The 13,783-nt window shown below is 41.2% G+C and overlaps 2 protein-coding genes across 6 annotated transcripts in view; both read left to right on the top strand.

Moving 5' to 3' along the window:
* The window catches only part of klc1b (kinesin light chain 1b), a 32,777-nt gene extending 29,540 nt beyond the window's left edge, over window positions 1-3,237 (top strand). For all 5 annotated transcript variants that reach the window (XM_061689595.1, XM_061689594.1, XM_061689597.1 and 2 more), the window contains 3 exons: window positions 1,723-1,847; window positions 1,934-1,991; window positions 2,126-3,237. In XM_061689595.1, coding sequence (XP_061545579.1) covers window positions 1,723-1,847; window positions 1,934-1,991; window positions 2,126-2,200 — 258 coding nt within the window. In that variant the 3' untranslated portion in view covers window positions 2,201-3,237. The remainder of the gene's footprint in view (window positions 1-1,722; window positions 1,848-1,933; window positions 1,992-2,125) is intronic.
* Window positions 3,238-5,412: 2,175 nt separating this feature from the next.
* ptk7b (protein tyrosine kinase 7b) overlaps window positions 5,413-13,783 on the top strand; it is an 89,556-nt gene continuing 81,185 nt past the window's right edge. The window contains exons 1-2 of the mRNA XM_061690640.1: window positions 5,413-5,717; window positions 5,803-5,958. Coding sequence (XP_061546624.1) covers window positions 5,862-5,958 — 97 coding nt within the window. The 5' untranslated portion in view covers window positions 5,413-5,717; window positions 5,803-5,861. The remainder of the gene's footprint in view (window positions 5,718-5,802; window positions 5,959-13,783) is intronic.

Genomic DNA, 13,783 nt, shown 5'->3' on the forward strand with positions numbered 1-13,783 from the left:
TCTGTTTGTTCAGTTTTATATGGGAACATGGTGTGTCACCTTCAATGATGTCACTGTACACAGAGCTCCCCCTGTTGGTGGTGAAGCTTATTCCAACTAAACTTGTACCCGTTTTTAATTACGCCATAGCCAAAACTAATAACATAAACAAATGAATGGGTCATTTTAAGGTACAGATACACTATATTGCCAAAAGCATTCGCTCACCTCCCTTGACTCACTGCCTTGAGGTCAGGATTGTGCAGGCCAGTCAAGTTCATCCACATCAAACTCTCATCCATATCTTTATGAACCTTGGTTTGTGCACTGATGCACAGTCATGTTGGAACAGGAAGAGGCCATCTCCAAACTGTTCCCAAACTATTATCCCCTGAGCTTCAGTGAAAGGAAATCTGAATGCTTCATCATGCCAAGAGATTTTAGACATTCAAACAGTTTGGGGATTACCCCTTCTTGTTCTAACATGTCTCTGCACCAGTGCACAAAGCAAGGTCCATAAAGACATGGATGAGAGAATTTGGTATGGATTAACTTGACTGGCCTGCCCTCAACCTGATAGAATAACCTTTGGGTTGATTTTGAGTGTTCAGTGAGCCAGGACTAGTCATCCATTATCAGGGTGTGACCTCACAAATATTCCTAAAAAAATATCATAAACTCACTCCTAAACCTTGTTGAAAGCCTTCCCATAAGAGTTGAAGCTGTTACAGCTGCAATGGGTAGACCAACATAATATGAAACCATATGCAGGGATCTCGTTTGATGTCTGAGACACACAAAAATTAGGAGGGACCACAATTCTGTCTCTGGGCTCTTCAGGCAGTTCCTTTGACCTCATGATTCTCATTTGCTCTGGCATGCACTGTGAGCTGTAAGGTCTTATATAGACAGGTGTGTGGCTTTCCTAATCAAGTCCAGTCAGTATAATCAAACACAGCTTGACCCCAATGAAGGTGCAGAACCATCTCAAGGATGACCAGAAGAAATGGACAGCACCCGAGTTAAATGAGTGTCACAGCAAAGGGTCTGAATACGTATGGCTGTGTGGTATTTCCGCTTTTCTTTTTTAATAAATCTGCAAAAATTTCAACACTAAAATTGTTTTCTGTCAATATGGGGTGCTGTGTGTACATTAATGAGGAAAAAATGAACTTCAATGATTTTAGCAAATGGCTGCAATATAACAAAGAGTGAAAAATTTAAGAGGGTCTGAATGCTTTCCGTACCCACTGTATATAATATACTGGGCGAGAGCAAGAGCAATGGATAACACAAAAATATTGTCCAAACAGTATAAAAAATAGATTAACAACTAATAGAAATATGTAATATTGTGGGATCGTGAAGCAAGAACCGTGATATTGCCGAGGGTTGATTACTGTATCTGCATTCTGTGATGATAAGTTGTAGGGGACTCATTGTTTCAATGACATGTGCATCACGGGACTCTCAAGTGTAAAATGATCTATACATATGGAATATGAGTGGGATATCACTTAAAATCATATGTGAGTCAAGGCAGGTGAGTGAATACTTTTGGCAATATAGTGTATGTGTTGTTATACTGTACATTAATTCACCTGCACTTGTTAAATGTTTGTCAATTACTATGCAACCAGAAATTAATGATGAAATGATTCCCTGATGACTTTTTGAATCTTGACTGATGTGAGGTTGCGTCTGGGGTCGCGATCAGGTGGCTTGATGAGTGTGTGTCTGCAGGACGGCAGCGGAGCTCTCCAGCGCAGCGGCTCTCTGGGAAAGCTCCGGGATGTCCTGCGTCGCAGCAGCGAGCTGCTGGTCAAGAAACTGCAGGGCAACGGGCCGCCTGAACCTCGCAGCACCAAGTAAAAACTGCAAAACAATGGGAAAATAAATAACCTTTGAAGTCTCCTCGTCAACACTTCGTAACTGCTTCCGCTCTGCTTCCCAGCATGAAGCGAGCGGCTTCCTTGAACTACCTGAACAAGACTGGTGATGAGGCATTTCAGGTGAAGCGCCAGTTACATTGCTTGTTTGACAACTTTCACAAAAGAGTGCTATGCATTTTTGTAACAAATTTTGTAACAAACAATTTTCCATAATATGTCCTTTTTAAATGTCATCAACAAACTTCACATCTCAGTCTCGGGGAAGCAGTAATTTGAGGGTGAGCCGAGGCCTGAGCTCCAGCACTATGAATCTGTACTCCGGAAACTGAGCTGGACGTCCAAGCGGACCTTCTGGACCTGCCAACGTTGGACCCAAAGATGTTTCCCCCTGACACTCTCATCCAAAGCCTCTTTCACTTGTCTGAATGCATAGGGATTCTTTTTTATTTGTGCCTGTCCTCCCTTGTCATAGTGAAAACTTTGCCACCATTTTGATTCCTCATCATTATGCACTTTGAGTGGTGTTAGGAGCCATGAAACCACTTAATAAGCTGGTGTGTTTCTCCTTTCCTCACATATCCTGTGCCATTCTTTGTTTTTAAAAGCGATAATAGTCTTTTTTTTTTTTTTCTTGATTTTAGTCCTCTCAATGTAGAAATGAGCTTTGTAGCGTTTGAAATAACATCTTGTAAATCGGCTTCAATTGTTCAAACTACATTTGTCTTTAATAGTTGCCTGTTGAGATGTGGCATTTGGTTAAAGCTTTGGGATACAGAGCGAATGAATAGCGTGCTGTCATCACGTGACTCGCAGACCACATAATGGAATGGCATTTCTAATTCAAATGGGCTGCTACTTTGTCTTTTAGTTTTGAGATCTGTATGTGTTCTGCTGCTGTTTGTTCACAACAAAAAAAAGACGACTCCTTTAGGACCTCGGTATTGGGTCACTTATTGTGCTCCTTCCTCCTTGAATGATGTGTGGTGCCATTTCGTCTGAGGTAAAGTAATGTTGATCAACTCTGACTTCTCCAGATTGTTTACACTGAGGAGGATGTGATGCATGTTTAGATCTCTACAATGTGATTGTCATAGATTTGCACATTCTCAAATGCCTGTCATCTGCCTTTTAATTGGAACTAGTCAAAAGAACTGGAATGTGGGCAATTATTTTGGGGGATATATTAATGTTTTTCCATTAGGAGAGACAGGAATAGGACCGTGATTCTTTCAGTTGATTGCTTTCAACTAGTGAAAATGTTCACTGTAAATCTTAACTTGATTCAGAATTCAAATTATTGTTCCATGTGAAGTTTTGTCATGCACTCAAAATACATTAGTCTATATAAAAAGTCTGCACACCCGTCTTCAAATGTCAGGTGTCTGTGATGTAATACAAATGGAACCAAGATCATTTCAAGAACTTTTTTTTTTTACTTTGTGACCTGTAATGTACAATTCAATTGAAAAGCAAACATTTCAGGGGTGGGCAAAAAAACAAACATGCAATCACCTGGTTGCATAACTATACACACACACACACACTTTATATGGGGTTATTCAGAGGCACTTTAAATTATGGCAGGCGTGTGCTGACTCCCATTTGACGTGTGAAATTGATCGGTTGATTCTAATCACATCCCCAGTTATAAGGGTGTGCACAGTTATGAAACCGCATTATCTCAGTTTATTTTATATCCCTTTGTGCACATCATAGGATAGATTAATGGTGGAATTTTTTTTTAATCTCACATAAAACTGACAGTTATACAGGGGTGTGTAGAATTATAATATTCACTGTACCGTCCCCTCCAAAAGTATTGGAACGGCAAGGTCAATTCCTTTGTTTTGGTTGTATACTGAAGACATTTGGGTTTCAGATCAAAAGATGAATATGAGACAAAAGTTCAGAATTCCAGCTTTTATTTCATGATATTTACATCTAGATGTGTTAAAGAACTCAGGACAGAAAACCTTCTGTTTGAAGCCTCCCACTTTGTGTATTGCGACTGTGTATTGTAATACCTCTGTGAATCACAGGCAAATTAAAAACAACCGTCCCAGAACTGTCAGGCAGCCGTGCTAACTACTAATCCACTATGCTGTACAATATTATATATCAAATACTAAAATAGAGGGAAATACAGTACTGTACTTGAAAATGAAACCAAAAAAAAAAGCACACACAGTCTACATTTTTGATATTCTTAGGTTAAAGAAAATACTACAATAGTCAGTGAAACAGACAGATGTAATAAGAAAAATTGACATGCATAGCAGCACAGTGCTAGAGTTGTGACTGGTGAGCACATCGGCCTCACAGACAGTCGAGAGGTGCTGGGCTCGAATCTTGGAGTTTACATGCATGCATGTGTGGGTTTTCTCCGGGTACTCCTACTTCCTGCCACATTTCAAAAATATGCATTTTAGGTTTGTTAAAGACAAATTGTCCATTGGTGTAAATGTTTACACTGGGATAGACAGGCGACCAGTCCGGGCTGCACCCAATGGACAGATGCAAATAATGTCTGAATAATGTAGATCAGGAGTAGACGAACTTCAGTACGCAAGGGTCACTTGATTTTTTTTTTTTTTAAATGGACTGATGGCCCAGGTCATTTGTAGATGAGGATAAAAAAAAAAGTTTCAATTTGCATGTAAAATAGTCTTAGATAAAATAATTAATTAATAATAATTAATTAACAAATTACAGTATTTAGTTAGATAAATGAATACAACATAAATGAATTAATACATTTAAACTAACCAATTTTAGGGTTAAAAAAACGGCAAAAAATATTATAGGACCCTTGAAAATGCTCAGAGGCCTGGACAAGTGTTACCTAACCTTTTTTTTTTTTTTTTGCGTAAAGGTACCCATTTTACAGTATATCAGAAAACTCAAAGCACCCCACCGAGCAAAAATGTCACAAAAATTATTAGCGCTAAAATAATGATGACGTACTTTGAATTTACTCAGAAGTGTGAAATTTGGGCCTAGTTTAATTGAATACACTGCTTATATACTTTTAGGAAACGATGAGTTACTCTGTTGAATGGCAGCAGGTGGATAGGCTGGTTGTACCGACTGCCATCTCATGGAAGAGTATTTAATCACTATATGTTGCTGGCATAAATAGATGAATGAAGATAAATTTGTAATTAATAATATTTTTCGGCCAAATGATGATGAAGGGCCGTACATAAACCGCGGGCCATATATTGCCAGGAATTGCTGTAAGTAGGCAGATGAACCAGCAGGTGGCGATGTTGTCCTTTTTTCCAGCGCCAGTATCGGAAGCTGTTGTGTCAGAAAAGACATCGTTTCACGTAGTCATAAAAAATCTAAAAAAAAAAAAGTTCAATTTGGGTAAAATGTCATTGATTAACTTTGGTGAGCTGAAATTTTAGTCACGTTAATACTACATAGAGTAGAGGCTCAAAACCCGAGTGTAGTCGATAGTTTATTTTGAAAATCCAAGCAGGACCGGGATTGTATTACTCCTTTTCACATTGGCATACTTTTACAAACGCTTTGAGGCGAGTGGGAGGAAGGCAACTTGGAAACACCGCGTAGGGAAGCCAAACAAACTCCCTCTCCGTGAAGACTCCAGCGACTCGGTGGTCGGCGCCTGTGGAGTACGGCAGGAGGAAACCGCACTGTAATGAAACACCACGGCCTGAATTTACATCCACTCTCCGTTGCTAGAAGTTTTTAGGTTCGCTTAACAAACTTTCGGCGCGTCTTCTGTCGAGTTCGTTCCGAGTGTTGACCGTCTGTCCGGCCTGGGAAGCGAGCGGCCCGTCCCCACATGCCTTGTTCCCTCTAGTGACCCTCAACGACCAGGTGAGCTCCAAACCGGATCTCACGGCGACCTCCGTAGGTAACGGCGGCCATTTGACACGCACGGATCCCTCTGACGCGCCCCCAGTCACGCTTTGCGGCTCTGGAGAGAAGCACCGTGGAGCCGCCGAGCTCCGGGACCAGGACATGGATCTAACAACGGAGGCCGAGAATCGACGCGCACAGGGCGGGAGAAGACTTCGAATGGACCCGCTGTACGCCGTCGGTGTCATCTGCTTACTAGGTTAGTACAGTAACTCAATACTACTGTAGAATTCATTCACAGGCTAACATGCATTAATAATACAGTAGCACGATATTTTCTCTCTCGGTACTTAAAGCACTGTTTCCCAATCTTAATTGAGTCGATATATAAAATAAATAAATAACGTTTAATTTCAAATTTTCTTCCTCTCAGTATACGTCACCGGCATAGATATATATTTTTTGGTACTAAATTCGAACCAATTAAGTAAAATTGGCTAATGAGTGAAGTGAAATTGCTCTAATGTGCTACGACAAACTGGTTAGGAATCACTGCTTTACGGTGATAAATGTTCACGCGGGATTTGCTACTCACAGATTAAATTATATGCTATTCTCCTTTATTTGCTGAACCATCCCCCCCCCCCCCCCCCCCCCCGGTTGCCATTGTTTTTTTTTTTTTTTTTTGCACTCAGGCCAGTGTCCCGTCTCAAATAACAGTATTGCTTAAGTGGCATTTGGTGCCAAAGAACTTTGTTGAAGTTAATTTCGGAGCTTCAAGTAATATGTTTTGTCAAAGGTTTATCATTGCCTGTAAGATCGCAAAGCTATTAAATTCTAAACCTTTTCAGGGGTCGTCAGTTACTCGCTGATTTTCACAGGAGCTGTTTGTGGGGAAACACTCCTGTTACAGTAGACAGAAGGTTGGCTCATTTGTAAAACCACCTAAATTTTAGCAGCTCTAAAAACTAATACATCCAAGAATGGAGCTGGCATATTTTGCAGCTTCATAAATCAATCATTTCCCTCCAATTTAAAACAAATTCTACTATAATTATTTGGGGGAGCATTCAGGGGAGTTTTTGTTACCCCCATTCCGGAAGTGAATCCACACTTGTGCCATGAAAATGGCAGATTATCTTGCAATTTTTTTTGTGTGTGCTTCAGAGAACACGCCATCTCAGGTAGAAGAAAGTGGAAGAGGCTCTGGTCACTCAGTTGGACTTGATATTTGTACAGTTCCCATTGTAAGCAAGGAATTGCAGGATGCGAGCAGGCTTCCATGCATCACTGAGCGCAGCCTCGCAGTGACTTAAATGGATTCTTGTTTTTCTTTCCGTGCTCTCACAACACACTGGAGACGCCATTTCTCCTGATCATATTCAGTGTATGCTTGATGGAAATGCTGCTCAGTCTTTATGGGTGCCATTCATAATGCAGGTCTGGCTTTGATGCGTGGCTGGCTTGCTTGTGATAAAAAAGTGACAACAAGCACATCTTGCCCATCAAATGCTAATAACTGCTTTATGTGTCAAAATGGTCACTTTTAACAGAACCCCGCAACCCCTGCACAACATGGCGCATCAAATGTTGTATTTGCATTAGGCGTCGTCAAAATGGCTGAGTGTCCTCTTAAGTTAAAGTATGCCTGTCACCCCCCTCCAACCTCCTCAGGGTGCCCACTTTGAGATGAATGTGAGCTCTGTGTGCGGGGTAGCGGGGGAGCCGCTGGCTGTTTACAAGATGCATGAATAGAGCCAAGCCAGGTACTGTCATGACAGCCAGGGGGGCTTTTGCCCACTTTAGGAATGTCCTACTTAAAAAAAAAAATAAAAATAAAAAAATAAAAAAAAAAATGTGGGAGCAGAAATGGCATCATTATTGTCCACAGAACGCATGTAGTGTGTTGTGTGGTCTACACACAGGAAGGACTTGTTTCATAGGTCTTTGTCAATTCTTACTTTTTCAAGAATACACTGAACCCCCGGTAAATAACAGATTTGTTTATTTTAATGGGTTTTAGCAGTGTGCTGTACAGGTAAGTCTGAATTAAAAATTGCGTCCCTTCAATGTAGTACTACATTGTGCCACAAACTGCCGGGCAGCACTGAGATCGACTGGAAGACATAAGGCATAATCGAAGAAGAGGCGGAGAAGGTCCCCCGAAACTCCAGCAGTAGTCGCTGTTAGCAAAGAGCAGAGAGAAGATATGCCTGTGAATAATTCTATGCTGTTTGTTGCTACTCTGTGTGTTTTAAAGTAGCAGTTGTTTGAAGGTTTATAATTACCTTAACATTGATGCTAATTTCCATTAGCCTGTCCATGGCATTTTGCATTAACAGCATTAGCATCATGCTAGTAGAGTTTTGCTATTATACCATACATGGTTGGGTTGAATATTTTTGTGCTTGAATATACAATGATTATGTTTTGTTTTATGTGTCAGTTTTACAGTAAACTTCAGCTGTAAGTGACAAACCTTATTTGGAGAACTGTGGAAGCAACAGTCTGATTTTTGTTTCCTCATGGTGATGTAATATAATTTGTTGACAGCAAGAGGGTGACAACAGGCACTATGGAATACTTTAAAAAGTGTGTTTTTAATAGGTTTAAGTGTGTTTGAAGCATGTGGGAGGAAAATGTTTTTTGTGGTCGCGCCATCGTGGAGTTTCACATATAGCGGGTGGTTCTGAAACGCATACCCAATGATAATTGTGGGTTCTCTGTACTCTTTCTGGTTTTACTTTCTTTCACCTTTTTATATGTTTATTTGGTTGGGAACATGGTGCTGTTAATGTAGCTTTCACAACCTATGAAAGCCACTTGATGTTGCTGTTCATGCTTTTTAATGCACAGCTTCTACTTTTTTCACCATTACTCCTGCACTCCTCCTCATGGTATCTTTTTTTAAAATGAAATTTTCCAACCATATTCACATATTTTTGTGAACTAGTGTGCCAGAGCCTCCGCTTTGAATTATCTCCCTGCATCCTAGTAAACAGGGGAAGATTTGCTCACTTTGCTCCAAGTGAACACACTATATAACGTCTTTTATACAAAGATCTTGCGACATTGACACGCCAGAGCTGTAACAGAAGATCTGGAATTTATCGGCCTTTGCTTATTACGCAGAAGAGCGATATTGATAATTCGATGTGTGACGGGCTAGCTTCAGCTCCAGCATCTGGTGGAAGTATATACAAGTATGAAATACGTCTTTCAGTACGACAGGGTGGGACAAGTGTGTGTCACCTGTTAAACTTCACAACTCTGTCCTGGTCACGGAATTGTGGAATACCTTGACGTAAAAGGGGTATTGTCGTCAACATGCACTCAAAAATGGAACTTGATAAATAGTTGTGCTTTATCCGAGGCAGGGATCAGCATTCTAGTAAGGCGGGCGAGTTCCACTTGAGGACCTAAGCGTGACAACAAAACAAAGCTTGGAAGAGAAAGAACCTGCTGAATAGACGTGAATAATAAGACCTCGTTGTGCATATCACAATGTTTTTCGTTTGCACGGAATGTGAGGCTGGGGGAGGAATTCTGAGGGTCTTCGGCGGCTATCGTTTCTGGTCATTTTTCAGAAGGGTTTATTCGGGTTTAGATGAAGCCTTTTTGAACTCAAGAGTCTACTTTTCTTTCCACACGGTTTATATGTGCAGCGTGCACTCAGCCCATTATGATGGACTCCCTCCCAGGGGAAGATCCTCTTGCACCCACCCCAATCATGATGGCCCGCTTGCTCAGATTGGGGTTTCTTGTCATTTAGAAACTGATGCGTGCATGTCTTCTCATTTGCTGTCCACTTCCCTCCAGTCTGCAACCTTGAAATAAATCCAGGTCCTCCGTGTTTAAGGATGTGGAGCTTGGTTAAATGAATTTCTTTTAAAGGAGTAATGGAGTCTAAATGGCACAGTGGGTCTCCCCAACATTTAATCAAACATGCCTCCATTTGAACCCAAGTTTGAACGGGTGGCTATGTTATACTCATGCTCGCATGTAGTCTTAATTTTATGCTCAAAAAGGTTGTTTAGAATGACAAGACCCCCTCACAGCAAGGCAAACATTTGGATTCAAAGGGCCAAGTTTTCCTCTTTATGGCCTGATGATTTTTGTTCTCGCACCCCTATAATAAAAAGTCAGTGCTTTTTGGAGCAATTTCCTTCCTTCTTCAAAGTTGGTGGACTAATAAAAAGAGTGTATGCGTGTATGTACGTTGCTAGACCTTTTGAAGCTGTACAATTTTCTGGCACATTTCTTAAGATCAAATATCTGTGGTGAAGAAATCCTCAGTTCATGATGGCTTTTGCTCTCTGTGGGTAACTAAATCCGACAAAATGACTGCAACGACCAAGCGGCTCACTTTAAATGATGATTACTGCACCTAATGACCCATGTGGGTGTATGAGAAAGTGTGCGTGCTGGCGTTGGATTTTGTGCTGGCTCTGGATCCTGTGGTGGTGATTAGAGTCGGGCCTTGTAGAGCTCTCCTTCCTATGCGGTTACGAGTCTCTTTGGCTCTGTTGTTACCGGTCTTGTCTGGAAGGATCTCTGTTGTTTATTGACTCAGTGCCTGCTTGCAGCTCTGTCTCCTGTCTGACTTGTACCCTACACCTCAGCCGACTTTGTAGTGTTGTTTAATGTGCTCTGCCTTATTTATTTGGTTTGTTCAAGCTGTTCTCCACCATTTCAAATTATTTGCAGCCATGATTCATCTGTTTTGTTGCAGTTTCGTAACTAAGCAAAGTCCTAAAATATTCTTCTTCATACTGCCAACACAATCGATCTCATTCCATCCATCCATCCATTTTCTGAGCCGCTTATCCTCACTAGGGTCGCGGGCGTGCTGGAGCCTATCCCAGCTGTCATCGGGCAGGAGGCGGGGTACACCCTGAACTGGTTGCCAGCCAATCGCAGGGCACATACAAACAGACAACCATTCGCACTCACAGTCACACCTACGGGCAATTTAGAGTCTCCAATTTATGCATGTTTTTGGGATGTGGGAGGAAACCGGAGTGCCCGGAGAAAACCCACGCAGGCACGGGGAGAACATGCAAACTCCACACAGTCGGGGCCGGGGATTGAACCCGGGTCCTCAGAACTGTGAGGCTGACGCTCTAACCAGTCGGCCACCGTGCCGCGAGAAAATAGTCGAACAGTTTAAAAAAAACGACATCAATGTTTAAAGGATATCACCACATGGCCTTAAGAACACTTCGGAAAACCAATATCAGTAAATACAGTTTGGCACTACATCTGTAAGTGCAACTTGAAACTCTACTATGCAAAGCAAAAGCCTTTTATCAACAACACCCAGAAACGCCGCCGGCTTCTCTGGGCCCGAGCTCATCTAAGATGGACTGTTGCAAAGTGGAAAAGTGTTCTGTGGTCCGACGAGTCCACATTTCAAATTGTTTTGGGAAATTGTGGACGTCGTATCCTCCGGGCCAAAGAGGAAAAGAACCATCTGGACTCTTATGGACACAAAGTTCAAAAGCCAGCATCTGTGATGGTATGGGGCTGTGTTAGTGCCAATGGCACGGCTAACTTACACATCTGTGAAGGCACCATTAATGCTGAAAGGTACATATAGGTTTTGGAGAAACATATGCTGCCATCCAAGCAACGTCTTTTTCATGGACGCCCCTGCTTATTTTAGCAAGGTTCAGTGCGGCAAACATGCAGCGGCGCATTAAGCGTGTGGAGATATTTGACCAAAAATGGGATCAGTTGCACAGTTACGGTTTGCTGTCTTTTAACTGGGCACATGCTTTCGTTGGCACTAAAGTCTGATTTAGTCTTACCAATGTGGTGAAGTCTATTGATGCAGCACAGAGAGTTGGGAACCACTTTTGCGCCGCAGCACTGCTCATCAATCATACCTACAGAGATGCCAAATGTTATGGAACGTCCGTATTTTGTTACCGACCTCACTGAACATTGACTCATTACAGCCGTAACACTAATTGTTCCATATATTGGGGGGGGGGGGGGGAAATAAATAAAATCCATCGTCTGACATTACCGGTGCGTCCACATAGAACAGCTGCTTGGTGCATGCTATTTTATTGACCGCCCCTCCCCCCCCCCCCCCCCCCCACCAAAACAAAACAAGAAAATCAAAAACATTGCTGACTTTTAATTTTGAAGTTTGAGATCTGAATAGACTTTTTTTTTTTTTTTTTTGTTACCAGGGTTTAAAACGGAATTGGCAAAGGTGAATTCCTCCTTTTTGATGATGGAATGTCAAAATCTCATATACTGGTACTTTGAATTAGGCTGCAACTGCATCCACCATTACAAGGTTGATGTAATAAAAACATTAAAATGACAAATATTGAAGCCATAATTTATTAATGTTAATGATTGGGACATGGAAATATTCTTGACAAAAGTTTCAAACTGTGGTCAGACAGATTTGGACAAATTGTTCTAGAAGTGAATTTTTATGCGTTGGCAGCTCTGTACCTATCATAATGCATGTTATATAATATAACAGCAGAGTTGGTGCTTGTAGTTAATGTACTTGCTGTTCTGCGTATATTCGGTGTAAAAGCTCTCCATTGTCAGTGAATATAGATTATTTTAAAGCATTACCTTCTCCTGTGAGTTTAAAAAAAAAAATATATATATATATATATATATATATATATATATATATAGTGCTGTAGCAAATCTGCAGTTGCTACGTAAATTAGTGTTAGAGTTCTATAAGTTGTGACTGTCTGGGAGGCCATCAAGATGTCTGAATGTAATTTGGTTGAGCAAGTCGAGGGCAGTGACAAGGGCAACCGGGGAGAAAGCGCCCGTGTTTGGAGGTGGAAGGCAGACCTTTGAACGGACAATTAATTATTTTTTTATTTTTTTAAATTTGTTTTTTAAACTAAAGTTTTTTTGGTTATGGCTGACAGTAACTGTTTATTATCTCAATAAAGAGGTTGTTGCTCAACCACTGCTCGTCCTCTCTTCATTGTCTGAGAAGGCGCTACAGTAGTTTATTGAAAAAAATACCAATAAAATCAACGACCAGTCAATGTCGGCTCAACTTTGATACTATTGGTGTCAACTTAAAAAGGAAAATCTGAAGTCGTCCAACCCGTAACCCCACTCCACAGTTGCTGAATGTCAGTAAAACACAAAACAAAAACATAATACTAACCACACGTATGCAGAAGCTGCTGGTGGCTACAGCTCATGCCCAGACACTCACATGCAGAATCACTGTCGTCACACGGCACCCCACCAGGCCCTGCCTCTTAAAGGCACACGTCTACATGCACACACAAAATAGATACAGTATTTTATGGACATTTATGCTTAAAATGTTTTAAATATATATACAGCACAATTTATTTAAAAAGTGTGTTTTAATAGGTTTAAATGTGTTTACAGTGTGTGGTGTGGTAAGACTTGATTATTTATTTTTTATGATCTCAATATTGCAGATTTTCACCAATTGCGGGTGGGTATGGAATGTATCCCCAGCAATAATTGGAAAGTTCATTGTAATTGTTACTGTAGATGCGACATAGGGCAAAGGTAGAGGTGACAAAGGCCAAACGAGGCATATGATGACATGTATGCCAGGTTGGACACTAAAGAAGGAGAAAAGGATCCATACAGGTTGGCCAGACAGAGGGATAGAGATGGGAAGGATGTGCAGCAGGTTAGTGTGATTAATGATAGAGATGGAAATATGTTGACTGGTGCCAGTAGTGTGCTGGACAGATGGAAAGAATACTTCAAGGAGTTGATGAATGAGGAAAATGAGAGAGTAGAAGAGGCAAGTGTGGTGGACCAGGAAGTGGCAATGATTAGTAAGGGGGAAGTTAGAAAGGCATTAAAGAGGATGAAAAATGAAAAGGCAGTTGGTCCTAATGACATTCCTGTGGAGGTATGGAATCATCTAGGAGAAGTGGCTGTGGAGTTTTTGACCAGCTTGTTCAATAGAATTCTAGCGTGTGAGAAAATGCCTTAGGAATAGAGGAAGTGTGTGCTGGTGTCCACTTTTAAGAACAAGGGTGATGTGCAGAGCTGTGGGAACTATAGAGGAATAAAGTTGATGAGCCACACAATGA

This window comes from Phycodurus eques, chromosome 11 (genome assembly GCF_024500275.1).
Source record: "Phycodurus eques isolate BA_2022a chromosome 11, UOR_Pequ_1.1, whole genome shotgun sequence".
Lineage (NCBI taxonomy): Eukaryota > Metazoa > Chordata > Actinopteri > Syngnathiformes > Syngnathidae > Phycodurus > Phycodurus eques.